At 41.0% G+C, this 15957-nt stretch overlaps 1 protein-coding gene across 1 annotated transcript in view; it reads left to right on the top strand.

Moving 5' to 3' along the window:
* slc6a5 (solute carrier family 6 member 5) overlaps nucleotides 1–11030 on the top strand; it is a 27734-nt gene extending 16704 nt beyond the window's left edge. The window contains 5 exon segments of the mRNA XM_032518427.1: nucleotides 1494–1625; nucleotides 1973–2072; nucleotides 3371–3471; nucleotides 6322–6489; nucleotides 7920–11030. Coding sequence (XP_032374318.1) covers nucleotides 1494–1625; nucleotides 1973–2072; nucleotides 3371–3471; nucleotides 6322–6489; nucleotides 7920–8075 — 657 coding nt within the window. The 3' untranslated portion in view covers nucleotides 8076–11030.
* The last annotated feature ends 4927 nt before the right edge of the window (nucleotides 11031–15957 follow it).

The raw sequence follows: 15957 nt of genomic DNA, 5'->3' as shown, positions 1-15957 counted from the left end.
TTTTTGGTAATTACAATTGGGTAGTTAAAAAAGAACACTGATATAGGAAAATGGGTCAATTTGACCCGAGGACAACATGGATAACTTTACTTATCAATATTTTATATATTACCAATGCATCAAACGTCTATGTGTGATGTGAAGGGGTTTCCCCTCATAGTAACAAACCATCTGGGACTGATCACACAACTCTGCTCCGCATCACGCAGGCTGTATTCTGTAAAAAAAGCCTCGATGAACCCACTGTACACTGCATGAAAACAGACAAAGTTAGAATTGAAAACTAATTAATAACATGGAGCATTAAGCAGCTGAAGGTCTGATATTTCCCGGGTTAGGTGAGACTAAATATAAGCTCACGAGAGTAAATTTTCAACACATGATTTTAAATGAGTGATAATAAGGCTCTGTATCTTCTGGCTGTGTAAATATGTCTGCCGCAATAACTTTATAGCATGTCAATATTGTGTTTTCAGCTTGTTTTTCCGCTTTAAGTAGCCAAACATATTGGCCAATTCCTTTTTAAAGTGCCTTCCTCTTCAGCACAACCCAGGCACAGCTACTCTTCTAAATTGCAAAAAGTGTAATTGTGTTACTTACTGCACTGATTAATTCCTGTTGCTACTTCAGTGAACAAACACTTCAGTCTCCGGGATGTTTTAAGAGTCCAGAGCACCTCCAGGTACAATCCTGGGCAAACAGTCCCAGCTAAAACACCAACTCCACAGCCGCACGTTAAGACACAAGTCAACAGTAACAGTAAACGATGATGTTACTTTGCCTTGGCAGCGGGGGCTCAGAAGAGAGGGCTGCTGGCTTTGTTGTAGAAAGCAGCTCGGCGGTAATAGGCTTGGGATGTTGACGGGAAATTAGTTTTGGGAGCTCAGGAGGAAGTAGAGGAGCGGAGAGGAGGCAGATAGCTTAGTGCCAACGTGCTGCTTCAGTACGCACACACATAGACACACAAACTACATCAACCTCACTCAATTTGCTTGTTTGTATATTCATCCACTGCTCTCCTCTGGGTTCTGGGCCATCATCGTGTTACATTTGCTAATGAAATCTCCCCCTTCCGAAGGATTAGGATAATGTTCTTTATTTGTCTTAGAAATATATGAAATTACGGCAAAAAATGTGTTTATTGGACGAATTGAAGACAAACGGCTCAAAACTGGATACTGAATTCCGACAGCAGCAGCTGCTTCGATGCAAATGAGCCAAACCTGCTGACTGGAGGCTTTTCAGTTGAAACGATGCTGCAAACTTGGCTAAATGGACAATTTCCAGTCATTCTGTAGTGGAGACAAGCAATTAGGATATGCTGAACTTTTGATAATTAAACTTGAGTCATGTTTTTTTTTTTTCTTCAGGCAAAATCTATTAAAGCTATGTCTTGATTAAACATCTTTCACCATACTTGTGATTAAATAAATTGACTTTTCCCACACTTATGTTCTCTTTTTCTCTGGTTCATTTTCCTTCCCGCTACCCAGTTTGCCACCATTGAGACCATCGTAACCTCAGTGTCAGACGAGTTCCCCAAATACTTGAGGAAACACAAACCTCTGTTCACCCTGGTCTGCTGCGCCTGCTTCTTCATCCTGGGCTTTCCCATGATCACGGAGGTATGACTCAAAAACACACATCTATATATACACTCTTTCTTAGAATAAGTCAACAGATTTCTGCACGTGAAAGTGAATGGTCCCAGCCTTCAGAGGACAGGCTCACTGAGACAGAATCTTATTAAAATCCTCCCAGACAGCTTCAGAGGGCCAAATCCAGCCTAAAGTAGGATTCATACATGTCATTTCTTTTAATCCGTTACAAGTCAGTGCAAATGTTATGACCATGGACCAAGTCAGAGATGGCAAAAAGTCAGTGAAGAGGAGAAAGGGCTGTCATTGTAAGATAAAGCCTTGAATTATTTTTGTAATATTTTGATGTGTGTGTGTGTGTGCGCTTGTGGCAGAGTGGGATGTTCATGCTGCAGCTGGTGGACACATTCGCAGCCTCCTACTCTTTGGTCATCATTGCGATCTGCGAGCTGGTGGGAATCTCCTACCTCTATGGTGAGCACAGCTGATCTTTTTTTTTATCTCATGACCTTTGACCAATAAGAATGAAAATCTAAAGCCCTCACTAGTGGCATCTCCAGGCTGCAATGTTGAAGGTACATCACATAATCAGATATCAAATATCAGATAGGATAACCTCTGTCACAACATGGCTGCTCATTCTTCTTTCGGTCGACCAGGTGGGGCGTCAATGTTTATATGTTTTGAGTTTTAGTCCCTCGTGTGGGTCTGGCTCCAAAAGTGCTGGATGATATCATACACTAGGCATCTTTTGCCTGTGTCTTTCAGATTCCACACCCCCAGTTTGTGATGCAGGCTTTCTATTCAAAATGTGAAGCCCAAACCAAGATACCCGCATGATGTCACTTAAGTAATCCCGTCAGAAGACATTATACTAACTGTGTTCACAGACTGCATAGTCCTCCCTGTGACTAGTGAACTGCCTTCGCCATGTACAATTAGGGGTGTGACCCTTAAATGATTTGCCAAACCTAAAATAATGACGTCAGTCTGGGTTTTAGCAGGGAGGGTTAGTGTCCTGTGAGGATTTGAATGCTGTTTCAGAGGCTTTTCAGTTCGGAAATACAAACAATCTGGACAAAGGACTGAATTTTTGTCTTTTGGTGCATAAAAAAAAGACCAAATCTAAAGATCTTTTATTTAAATGTCAGCTCATTAAACCATTCTTTGAACATAACTCTGAAAACGAATGGGTTGGATTTGGTCCACTGTAAAAGGGGCTGATATCCAGAATTCCTTAATGGAAAGCAACCGTCACTTCGCTCTGTACAACATGTTATTCCAGCCGTGGCCACCAGGGGTCTCTGTGGTAACGTACAAGTCACACACACAGGCGCAGAGCTCAGGTGTGTAGGTGTGTGTCAGATGGCTGTTACCAAGGAGCAACGCAAGCGGCTCTCCTCCAGTTTGTCAGAGTATCAGTTCAAGTGACATATTGAAATGATTTTGTGACTCTGCCTCTTCATGTCACTTGCTGTTATCCATCAATAAAGTCAGAGCTATGAAGACATCTGGACTGACATCTGAGGACACACACACACACACACACACACACACACACACACACACACACACACACACACACACACACACACACACACACACACACACACACACACACACACACACACCACACACACAGGGATTGATTTCATTTTCTAGTCCTTTTTAGGACCTTATTAAACCCAGGTCACTCTCTGTGTCTCCTCTTTCTGACTTTCTGTTCTTTTATTTTATTTCAATTCTCTTCCTTTTTTTTCTTAACCCTGTAGGGCTGCAGAGGTTTTGCGACGACATTGAAATGATGATTGGTTTCCAGCCAAACCGATTCTGGAGAATCTGCTGGGCCTTTGTGACTCCAACCATTCTGACGGTATGTTTGTTTTTACTCATATCGTTCTCTCTCTTCTCTCTCTCTCTCTCTCTCTCTCTCTCTCTCTCTCTCTCTCACACACACACACTCCCACACACACACACAACATTTTCACTGTCACATTTCAAGTTCATTGATTTGCAATTGGACAGAAACAGAGGAGAAATTGCTCCTGTTACACTAAAATCGAATATTATTTCTTCCTTCCAGTTCCTGTCATGTCACAAAGTTGTTGTTTTTTGAAACAGGGATTGCCAAAGAGTTGTCTGTTCAGCTACTGCAAACACACATATACATTTATTTACAGAGAACCCATTTTCTGTAAAATAACCACTTTTTTTTTGTCATATTCTGTGCAGAAAATTCTCATGCACAAGGTTTAGCAGCATGCCAGTGTTGGGCAAATGCCAGCACTCATGTTGGTAATTGCATTGGAAACCAGTGTAGCTCCAAAGCAGAGGTGAGGATGACAAATGGAGCAGCAGTCGGGCCGGCAGGTCATCTTGCTGCTCTCGAGGGGGATCCGATTTCCTCAGGGTGCTCATTGATGCACAACCCCTGGCTAATCTATTTCTGTCTGACTACTTTATTTTGGTTTATTTTCATTTCTTCCTCTTATTCTATTTTTTTCCCAACTCTGTCCCTTTTTGTACTCACTTCTTAAAATGGAAGGAATCTCTGTCTGTCCTTTTATTTATTTTAGTGCAAGCTCGGCGATCAACTTAGGTAATTTTTAATATCAGTGTGTTATGTACACACTGTGTAGTGTATTGGGAGGGGAACCCTTCCTTTTTATTGCCCAATGGCTGTATTGCTGTTTTCTCAAAAACCGCTCATCCAGACAACTTCCCACTAGACACTGCAATTCCTTGGGTCCTGAGCAATATCTACCATGACATAGGTGCACCCAGGGTGCAATTTTCCAGGGAGGAGGGGGATGCATGGGATTTCCCCCTTTCTGGTCTACATATCCCTGCCTCTGCTGAATGACTTTTTAGACAGATTTTAAACTAAGTAAAGCTCTGTAAACGGTCTACAGTGCCATAGAATGAAAAAAATCCAAGCGGCAGCTGCTGGTTGGGTTTAGCCGATACAAAGCTGCGGGACGCTGGCTACCAGCGACAGTTGTTTATCCGCCAATAGGTGACTGTGAGTCAGCTACAAGCACCGCCGGGGGCCATGGTGGTAGAGTTAAACCAGAGAAAGTGAGCGTCATGACAGAAGGGTTTAGACGCTAAAACGACCAGTTAAGTTTAGGAAAAAGATCATGGTTAAGACACTCGCGAGGAAGGAACAAGCTATTCCTTGGTGAAGGTACTTTGTTTTCGACGCAAAGTGAATCAGCTTTAAAGCGCTGTGTTTTTCGTTGACACCACGTTGTGCTATTGTTCACTTAGTTTTTATCCATTGAATGTTGAACTTCATAAACAAGTGTTTGACATGGCAGGCCGAGTGGCGCTAACTCCATGGTATTGAAAGGGGGATTTAGTTCGTTCATGTTTTGTTTTGTTGTGCATGATCCAAAAACATCCCCCCCCCCTTCTGCTATTTTCTCTAATCCCACCCGGGTTGCACTCCCCAGCAAAGCTAGAATATACGTCTCATTTGCTAACAGTTAGCTATTTGGGACCGGGCTTTTCCCGGAAACAAAGGCTGTCATTCTGAAAGTTACATCACTGTTGCATGAAATGTTTTCGTTTGCTACAATGTAACATCTCCGGTCTCTCTTTCTTCTGTATCATTTTTCACTGTCATCCATTCTCTTCTTTTTATGGAACAGAGGACACAGCTCTGTGTCCTGAGTTCACTGCAGTTAATTGGGAAGAAATCCACTGTATAGTCCTCGTTTAGTGCCGACGACAGGCTATACAAGTCTTAAAATGAACATCTGGGCTATTATTTTAATATTAACAGTTGTTTGTATTCTTACAAATGATTTGCATCTCAAAAATGCAGAACCTGGCAAAGTTATCACTCAAATTTCCTTTCATAGTTTAGCTTTCCTGCTAGCTTTGGATGAATCATAGAGTGATTGGTTTCCCTAAAGGATTTTGGGGGTTTTCAGCCATTATTTGTGTTGTACTAGTAAATTTAACTGTGTGCCTAATCCAGTATATGCAGTAGTATTTGTAGTTGCGAGGACCATAAAGTTGCCACATAATTTTGCAGACTTGTGCCCCAAAGCAAACCAGACTATACATTGAAAAAGCAATATATGAATGTTGGATTCCAGAACTGGAGATCATCTTGGTTATTTTCTGCAGCTTGACAGTGACCTTCTAACACAAAACTTACGTGACGTTTCTTTGGAATGAAACTGTTCAAAAGACTGAAAAGGTTTTCAATGGTTCTCAAAAGGAAACTAGTGATTTTACTTTATTACTTTATTTCAAAAATAGTGTAAAAAAAAAGCTACAGGTGTGAAATCATACATCTGCAGGTTGTGTTGCAAACTTACAGCACAACATAGACAGATTTTGCTCTTCAGCTATAAATATTGTTTAACACCTTTGCCTTGTAAGTGAAAGTAAAGCATCGCACCTCATTAGAAATGAGTATCTTCTTGTAGCAGGTAACTAATTTGACAAGTGATGAAAATAAACACACAAAAAAACAAAGTGTGCAACTTTCTGTGGATATCTGGAAACACAACTCCATTTGGCAGCTTGTATACCTGTGGAGCTAACCAGTGCAACCACAGCCTTAAACTTTCAGCCGTGAGCCTGAGTACTGTCACTGAAGCAGAAGCCAAAGGGACGCTGCTCAAGGACACTGCGGCAGCAGTTCTTGAAGGTAAGAGAGAAAGCATCGAATTTAACGCTCATTTCCTGGTTTCCCGTGTCTGTGCAGGGCATCCTGGGACTGAGTCTGTACCAGTGGAAGGGGATGACGTACGAGGACTACACCTACCCCACCTGGTCCATGGTTATGGGCTGGCTCATGGTCATCTGCTCCGTCATCTGGATCCCCATCATGTTCGGCATTAAGATGTACATCGCCCCCGGCACCTTTTTAGAGGTAATGATTGAGACAAAGCCGTGATCAGACATTGTCACATATGTTTTTGTTATTGTGTGCTATTGTGTACAGACAAACACACACACAAACACACACATGCACATACACACTGTCGGAGAAATCAATAGTCTCATCCTTTGCTCCTAAGCAGGGAGAGACGGGCTGCTGGCTGAGTATTAATTTGGAAAAAAAATTCGGGAGTCCGTCAGGTCCCTTTCAGATACTCCGATTAAAGGATGATGATGATGATGATGAGCGTGGCTTTCTCTCCTCACATCTCTCACGTTCCCTCAGCAGCTCTGACAGCAGCCTCAATCACAGACCATTCTCCAACTTACATTTTAATCTTTTTCCTTTCTGTGACTGTTATACACGCTGATCACCATCTTTTTTACTCATCCATTTGGGTGATATTGTATGGTACTGCCACAAAATAACTTCAAACCCACCACAAAATTTGATGATGTTTTGCCAGATAAAGGTACCAAATGACTTTCTTTCTTTTTCAGGTTTTCATTGATTTAAATGAGCTGTAGGTAGGATTATGAAAATCCAGGATTTAGCCAAAGAATTTGAACATCGACAACTTCTCAGTACAGCCCCCCCTTTCTGCTAAACGGTCTCCAAAGCCCCCCCTACAAAGGAGACTGAATGTGTGTGCCTGAGCAGTGATTGACACACAGTTAGACCCCCCCCCCCCTCCGGCCATGATTGGAGGATCTGAACACGGAGTGGTGGATTTTTTCAAATCGCACTACAGGCTGTAGGTGATGCCAGTGGAGCCAGATTGTTGTTTTTTTTTAAATTATTATCTGTTTCTTGTAGTTCTACTGGAACATGGGGTCAGCTTCAGCAAATATGACATAAAGTTAGTTTTATCTTACCTACTGCATCTTTAAATCAAAAAAAGGCTTTAGTCTGCATCATCTCAGGGTCACAAGAGCAGTAGTCTTGCATTATACAGACCTTTATCCACAGCGCTGTGGAGTAAGTTCTGGCTACACCCCGCATACATTTTAGAATAGGAGAAAGAACGCTCTGGGTTGTTTGCATTTCTTTAAACTAATCACAATCGTCTTGGGTGGTGCTAAGCTCCGGATGCAGAGACGGTGGCTTTACAAAAAAAGTCTCTGGAAGGAACTTGTTTTGGTCGAACATTTACACCCCGCAAAAGAAAATGCCACATACGAGTAATGTGAGCTATTTAAATTAGTTGAATACCCGGTTAAATGTAAATTGCTTTTACCAGTGTATTGTCGTGTGTACTTTGTCCATAGCAAATCCTGCCAATAGGTCCCATTGTCAGGCAATGTACATTTGTGATCCAACAGGCGAGCTACTGCTAAACAATTCTGTTCCCCATCCCCCCCCCACTACAGAGCTCTGTAGTGCTTCCTGTATAACCTCGCTGTGTGTCTCTCCTCTTGCAGCGTCTGAAGCTGGTCTGCTCCCCTCAGCCCGACTGGGGTCCTTTCCTGATGAAGCACCGTGGAGAACGCTACAAGAACATGATGGACCCTCTGGGAACCAACTCCCTGGGCCTCAAGCTGCCCCCAAAGGACTTCCAGCTCGGCTCCTACCAGTAGCAGCCGCCCAGGCAACACAGCACCGCTGCGCACCGCACCCTCCACCTCCAACAGGAGGCACCGGGAGGGGGGCAACCTCCACCTCTTCTTCTCCCCCCTCCTGCTCTCTCTCTTTCTCCTGTCCCTACCTCACTCTCTTTGCTTCCTGTCTTCCTCCCTGTATCATGGATGTGGAAAAAGCCATCCTTTTCCTTCCTCCTTCTCTTCTTCTTCACCACTTCCTCTCTTCTCTCATGGAGGAGTGGCTGCCCAGGTGGAGTCTACTCCTCTGCTGCTGCTTCGTACTCGGTTAATGGGCTATCAGTGCCCCCCACACATGGCCACTGATTACTTCAGAACCCTTCCCAGGGATCTTTATTCCAACAGAAAATTGTGTCATAAAATGACACAGCTCAGACTGCACTTGCAATATTAGACTCACCATAGCTGCTCCCTATGGAGTCGTGTGTGTATGTGAGTTTATGTGTGTGTTTGTGTGTGTTTTTGTGTGTGTGTGTGTGTGTGTGAGAGAGAGTTTGTGTGTCTGTGTGTGCCATCATATTTATGTGCAGAGATAATGAATCATCTTGGTGCAAGCAGACACAGGCAAACAAAAAGAAAATTGAGCGACAGAGAAGCAATGGTTCAACAAGCTCAGTGGGGATCTGTGTTCTGTTCCATCCGTGTACAAATTTCCAACGGCAATACAAATACTATCAAAAAATGTATTAAAAAAAATTCACTGGTATCACATTTTGTTCCTATCCAGCAGTATATATATGTATATTCACAATAGCTACAGCTCTGTCGCTCTTGCTATGTCAAAAATAGATTATAAGACCTGCGATTTGTGCCTCCTATGTCCAAGTAGAGTAGCAAATGCATCCTGATTACCACTTTCAGTATATACACTTTGGCCTGGATGACTCTGCAATATGATAGAAGCTTGGGTCTATTTTTCTCTCTGAATCCGAGGGATCATTTGTGAAACCCTCTGTCTTTATATATTTATTAAGCCATTTTCCTGTTCTCCTTTTATTGTATTATCCTAGAATGTAAAGAACACATTCCTAACGTAGGAAACCACTAGAGTAGTCCATCCTTCCTTTAGTGACAATTTTCGTCTAGAAAACCTGACCTGATAGTCACTCTGTGCATATATAAATTTTAGACAGTGTATTTATCTCTATATGTGTTGTGAACTTGTCAAACCATCTGTGAAAACCATCTTTACAATGTGCATCACATCAGTAAACAGTATAAAATACATAAATTAGAATATACGCTAATATACATAGACTATACATATATATATATACATAAATATATATACATACATACATACATACATACATATAGTATATGCATAGCCTTTCAGCAGAGGAGAGAGCTAGTGAGACAGATTGAGAGTGTGAGTGTGTGTATGTGTTCATGTCTCTATGAACCCCATGTTTCTCTTGCTAGCTGTGTAATATCTTGTACAAAGTGTACACTTCTGAAAAAAACACTTTAAGTAGGATGTGTGTGTGTGTGTGTGTGCGTGTTTTGTCGTGTCTTCACAATGTCATAATACAGCTGCTATGTGTGAGTAGATGACGATTAGACTAGAAAATGGTCTCCTTCTTTCCTGGAAGTGTACTTTGTCTCTTGTTGTTTGTGGTAGACCTCCGGAGACCTCTTCGCCATTTCAGACTTTATGCCTCTTGCTTCTCTGTGTGTCCTCGTGAAAAACAGGGTCTCAGGTATACTCGATTCTATCCGACTACTCCGGTAGTTGTAAGAATAATAGCATTCAGTGCATAGGAAACAGAGAGTTGAGCCATCCTAATGCTAAATTATATTGAAAGCAGCGTGGAAGTGTGTTGCAAAGGATCAGAATCATAATACTACTTCCTGATGACCTCAATGCAGCATCACTTTGCTTTTTGCTTGCTGTTGCTTAAAATACAAACGTACGAGTTTATAAGGACGTACGAGTGACTTGACTTTTTTTTGAACAACTTTGTGCAGTGCTAAATTAAGTATCTTGCTGTTTTTTTGTGTTTTTTAAATGGATAAACGTTAATTAGCCGAGATTACGTAAGAAAATCTAATTTTGAATGCCTTGAAATGGACTTGGAATTGCATTGGCACTTTGTTGACCGTTGATACACTGCAGTTTTATTTACAGATACAGAACATGAAAGGCTTTCAGGGACTTTCTGGTCACCTAGCTGACACCGTGGTCCACCAGAGTCAAATAAATGACTGTACTTTAGAACAGATTGTGGTTCCTTTTAGGTTGTGCTGTGAAGACATCATCAGCAAAAATGAGATCATTTCTGTGGGCGTAAAAAAGTCATCTCCAAATGTAACACCACACCAAAGCCCGGTGCAGCTCAGCAGGTGTCCGACTGGCTTTGCAGCCTCTTTAAATGTGACATGACAGGCAGCCAACTTTTACTTTGTGGGCTAGAAACCAATTACCAACACAGTAACAGCATGTATCCACTAAGAAGCAATTAGTCCTTTCCACACTTTGAGCTCTTGGTTATGCATTTTCATGTCGACACAAAGTCCTGATTGGCTTTATTATGCTTTTAACACTGCAGGCATTTACTTGTTGAGTGGTTTAAACAGACAGGGATGGATCCAATTACAGTTGCTCAGAGATTTAAGGGTCTCTTTAACCATTTCTCTAAGCCATGTCTTTTCATAATCTTGACATTAGAATAGCAGCGATATAATCTAAGAGGTTGTAAACAAATCAATTATTAAGCACAAATGTCCTGTTGTTAAATAGCTTGCTTGCTCCACAGTGTTGCTTTTGTTAAGACTGTTTAGCTTCGTTTGTTCAAATGTGATAATAATGTATGTCTGTGTATGCTTGTGTGTGTGTGTGTGTGCGCGTGTGTGTGTTTGTCTCTGTATTAGTTTACTGAACTCCACTTAAATGTCAATCAGATGTTTGCATGGCCAGTCTCAGAGTAGATCGCTGAAAAAAACCCCAGAGGAGACAGGATTTCTTATGCTAGGAAGCCTCGGCCTGATGCTCCTCTTTCTCTTTTCTGACAGACGTCAGGATCCTAGACCACCATTTGTGAACTTGAGCTGGGCTAAAGCTGGCCTAAAAAAAATAAATCAATCCTATGGTAACCGCTCACTTGAGAGCGGGGGTGGGGGGGTGGGGCTAAGTAGCAGGCTGGCATTTTTAAATCATGTGTTGGATGTTGTGGACAGTGTGCTCTTTGTAGTAAGACTTGAATGATAATAAGCCTTTTATGCCCTGAGATAGATTTAAATGATCTCCTATTGGACCACAGCTAAATAGCTATAGGTTGTGTGTTTTGTGTATCTGTGTTTCCATTTCTACTGGTCTTCTCTGCTTTTGGTTTGAGAAAAAAACCGGCTTAGGGTTCAGTTAAAAACCACATTGCTTCATAAAATATAACACTAAAGAGCTTGCATGTGCAGTTTGTGTTGCTGTAACTCAATGTCCATGTATAGTAATCCTTCTCCTTTCTCTCTCAATAGAATAAGTCTGTGCATGTTTACGTTAGGGAGCTTTTCGTTCTACATAATGGGAAATAAAGGGTTGTTCTTCTTACACAGGAGGAAGAAGACAAACCAACAGAAAAAGTAACTGTCAATTCGCTTTTGCCTGCAAGTCAACTTTGGGCAGTATAGGTAACCAAAGAAAGAAGTACTTTAACTAGGGTTGTCGTGAAAACAGAAAACAAACTTTAGAAGAAAAAAGAAATGTGACATCTGCATATAGGAGGTTGAGATACTGCCATCCATATCCCATGTAGTGTTCCTCGATGTTTGCCAATATGTTACAAAACATCTTCAGGTAACCATTGGCCTTATAGATGTCCTCGTATGGTAGAATATTATATGTATTTCAAAAATAACACCACAGAATAGCTTATCGTCTGTCTCATACGGTACCAGTGTTCCTATTGTTATGTCTGTTGTGTCTTTTTGGCACTTTATTGTCTGACCTATGAATGCATAGGTTAAATTTCTAATTACTTGAGTAATGTCATATATTTATGTGTGTTCTATGTGAGGTACTGCTGCCTATGGATATAGATATGTGCCTCCGACAGCCCATGACATCCTTTTGATTTAAAAAATAGAGAGTAGATATATATAACAAATATGTTTTAAATTCGGTGTGAGATGTAAAAAAAAAAAGAAGAAATATAAATCATATATGTGAAATGCATTTATTTATTTTCAATGTCATCAATCTTTGAGGCCCTACCTCAGATTTTGTATTTATGTATAGAAATGCAATTGGATTATAGTATCTTTGCCAATAATAATATATCGCTATTATATCATGAAATGTATAACCTATGAATCAATAAATAAATGTTATTGTTTTCTTCGTTCTTACTGTCTTTTAGAGAAGCCCCCCCGCTGTGTAACTGGAGCTCCTGTATAAACAATATAGGCGGAAAGGAAAGGAAATTAGGTTTGAGACAATAATTCCCCTCTGTGGCCTGTCAATCAACTTTCGTATCCAGCTGCTAAATATGAAGGCATTGCGGCTGTGTAAAAATGTTACATACTGTTCGTTGTTTACAGAAAGAAATCGTGATCAAAGAGGTTGAAAGAGATTGAAAAAAAAAAAAAAAAGAAAAATACTCCCGTAGGCATTTGTTTGTGGGTACATACGATGTGCCGCTGAACACCACGGACTGTTGCAGACAAGCTTGCATATTTCATGTCAAACTGATTTGCCATTTAAATTAATCTGCATGACACGGCGATTAGTAGCTACAGCATATAACGTACACAGAAAGACCCTCAACAATTCTGGGAAGCCGAAAGACTGTTGAGATTTATAGAATTCAGTGCCTCAGTGGTATCAAGGCTAATTGATTTGTTATGAAAAGGCAGGAAAATAAAGTGAATGTGGTTGATTTGTAAAATCCACAAATTCTACATGTTGGCTAATTTAGTAGCATGTTTATAATGGTTGCTGAAGTAGTAGGGGGGGGGGGGGGGGGAGGGCAGCAGGTTAGAATCAAACCCACAGCCACTGTGGCGAGGACTGAGCCTCTGCACATGGGGCACACGCTCCATCAGACAAGCTAACCAGGCCCCCCTTTGAATGCATGTTTAAGACTTCTTTTTGAATGAAAAATAAATCTGAAAATGCATATGATTTTGCAATATTTCAAACACGACTACAGCCATGCTGAAGCTGTAGGCACAGAGGTGGTTTGAGGTGAATGCCAATTTGTTAAGGTTTCGTTTGTAAATATTATTGTATATTTACCAGATTCACCATCTAGCCTGATAGCATGCTAACATTTGCTAATTAGCAGTAAACAGCTGAGGATGATGGTGATGTCATTAGTTTTGCAGGTGTCTGGTCATACACAGAAGTATTGGGGAAACAGAAAGTTTGACCTGATCCAATCCTTCCAATAGTTTTTGAGATATCTTATCAGACCAAAGTGGTGGAACAACAGACTCTACCACTCAGCTGAAAATATCACATGTTTTTACAGATCATTTCTGAATCAGTCTAAATCCTTAAAGGATATACATTCCAGAAATGTGAACAGGTAACAACCAAATCCATTGTTATTAACAGTTTGAGTATAACGTATCCTATTGGGGGAATTGATCAGTGAAGTCACCTTGGTTTAAATAAATGCCTGAAGAATCTTATCCCGCTGTGGCACAGCTGCCTGTGTAAAGGAATAGTACACAGCAAAAAGAATGATCAAGTCTCACACCCACATGTCTGTCTACACTCTGAACACAACACTTGTTAATAACTGCCATAGTTTCACTTCACCCTTCACCCATGAATGGTTGGGGTAAACAGGGTGACTGCTCTTTTTACTGCTCATGCACGAGCATTGCAAATCCTTCAAATGCATCAAAAGTCCAACATTAACAATCCCTTGTTTCAGAAAGCCCAAATGTCACTCTACAGAAGCGACTATTCTTCAGGAGAACCTCGGAATCAAAGAGGCAAACATGCAATTTCTGCACCAACAACTACAGAACACTTTAATTATGCTGCACGAGTATATGATCTATGACGTTATTTGTTGTATTCGTCTTATGTCACACCTGCGATTGATTTTAGCTACAGTAGCTTATTCTCCCCCTCCCCCCCAAAAAAATGCCTCCAGCTCCTAACATTTCAGCTGCAGCTGTTTAACAGTCTACCTAGGGGATGAGCAATTAAAGTACGGAACAATCCTTTGCTAAAAGACAAAAATGCTACAAATCGAAATTGTAGAATGTTCTGTTATTTATCAAAAATGACACAATTTACCCAGATTAACATTGGACTAAAACGATCAAATGGTAATTTGTAGTGGAAGTTTTACTTTTACTTTCCAAGTGGATTCTGAAAACAAAATACCTGTGCAATTATTACAAACCACAGGGGGAAGTTTTGTTTTAAGACACACCATCATATACCATCTGCTGTAAAGCACTTACACCTAAAAGTTTAGTTGAGTAAAAGTGCTGCCATCTGTACAGTCACCTCCGCCTTTCTCTTCTCAAACTAATGTAGAATCAAAGATCTCTGCGGTAGGGAAAGATAAAGTTTGATGTGTGCAAGAACACTTTGTCTCCTTTTTGCAGGTAGTGACATTCAGACATTTATCATTCTGACCGCGGCTGTTTCGCCGACAGCCTGTTTGTTTACTTCACCATCAGTTAAAAGTTGCCTGGCCCTCGGCTTGAACACTCACCGTTTCCTGCCTGTACTCAGCTGACAAGAAAATCCTTCGTGATGTATCTCATCAGCTGATGAGATAAGGCAGGAAGTGGACTGACCTTGGGGAGCTGAAGACTTCACGACAACAAGCAGCCAAATATGCTTACACGCTTTTAAATCACCCATTCTGTTACGATGACAACTAAGAAGGCAGTTGAAACCAACATAATGACATAATTAAAGGGTTCCTGTTTTTTCTTGCCTCTCATTGGTGAACTCTGCTTAAGTGCTTTCAATAGTGCTGAAGGTTTAAGTATTTCATTTCTGATTATTGTCAAAGCCCACATGAGAGAACGAAGAAATGTTATTATTAAAGGCCAATTATCCACCTCCAGCTGCGGTCACAATGGAGTGCTGCACTCCTTTATTTATTTGCGTATTTATTTGACTTTCTGCTCCTAAAACATATGAGCTCGTAATTAAATACCAATGAATTACAGAATGATTTCCTGTCTAAACACACTTTGCAGCTATAGTGTTTATGTTTCTACTTGACTTGAGGGCATCATTCACGAGAGACACTCTGGAAACCGCTTTCATTTGCACCATTGTCAGATTCAACGACAGGCACACACACATTTCTTCGCCTATGTTTCTAAGGTTGTAAACTATTTTTACCTAGGTTGTAAACCTTTAGCGCTGTGGGGGTATTCAGAATGAGAAGCCACTTTATTGGATAAGTATGTGTACACATACAAGGAATTTGACTCTGATTGTTTGTTGCTCTCAATGTACATCCATATAAATAGACATGCAGGTAAAACAAGGACAACAAGGTAAACATAAACATTTGACTACTATGTACGGATATCCACTTGTATGCCAAAGTACCTATAGCCTCTATATACAAAAAAACAACAACGCAATGAGATTTGTAAACAGTAAGATAATTCAATCAGGAGAGACAGGTTTGCAGATATGTAAATAAGATTCATTGTACAGCTCAATAAAAATATACAAAGTCTTTGGCGATTAGACTCCATCGCTGTGCCGATCTTTCGTATATATGTACTGTACATAGGGTTAGAGAACCATCAGACCCCCCAATGGAATCTAGACACCGGTGGTGGCAACGAAGGAGACCAAAGACCAGACCAAACAACAAGAGCAGTGATTCCCAAAGTGGGGGTCGGGACCCACAGGGGGGTCGCGAGCCAGAGA

This window comes from Etheostoma spectabile, chromosome 1, assembly GCF_008692095.1.
Source record: "Etheostoma spectabile isolate EspeVRDwgs_2016 chromosome 1, UIUC_Espe_1.0, whole genome shotgun sequence".
Classification (NCBI taxonomy): Eukaryota; Metazoa; Chordata; class Actinopteri; order Perciformes; family Percidae; genus Etheostoma; species Etheostoma spectabile.
Note: the sequence above shows the minus strand (reverse complement) of the source record. Positions and strands in the feature narration are given on the sequence as shown.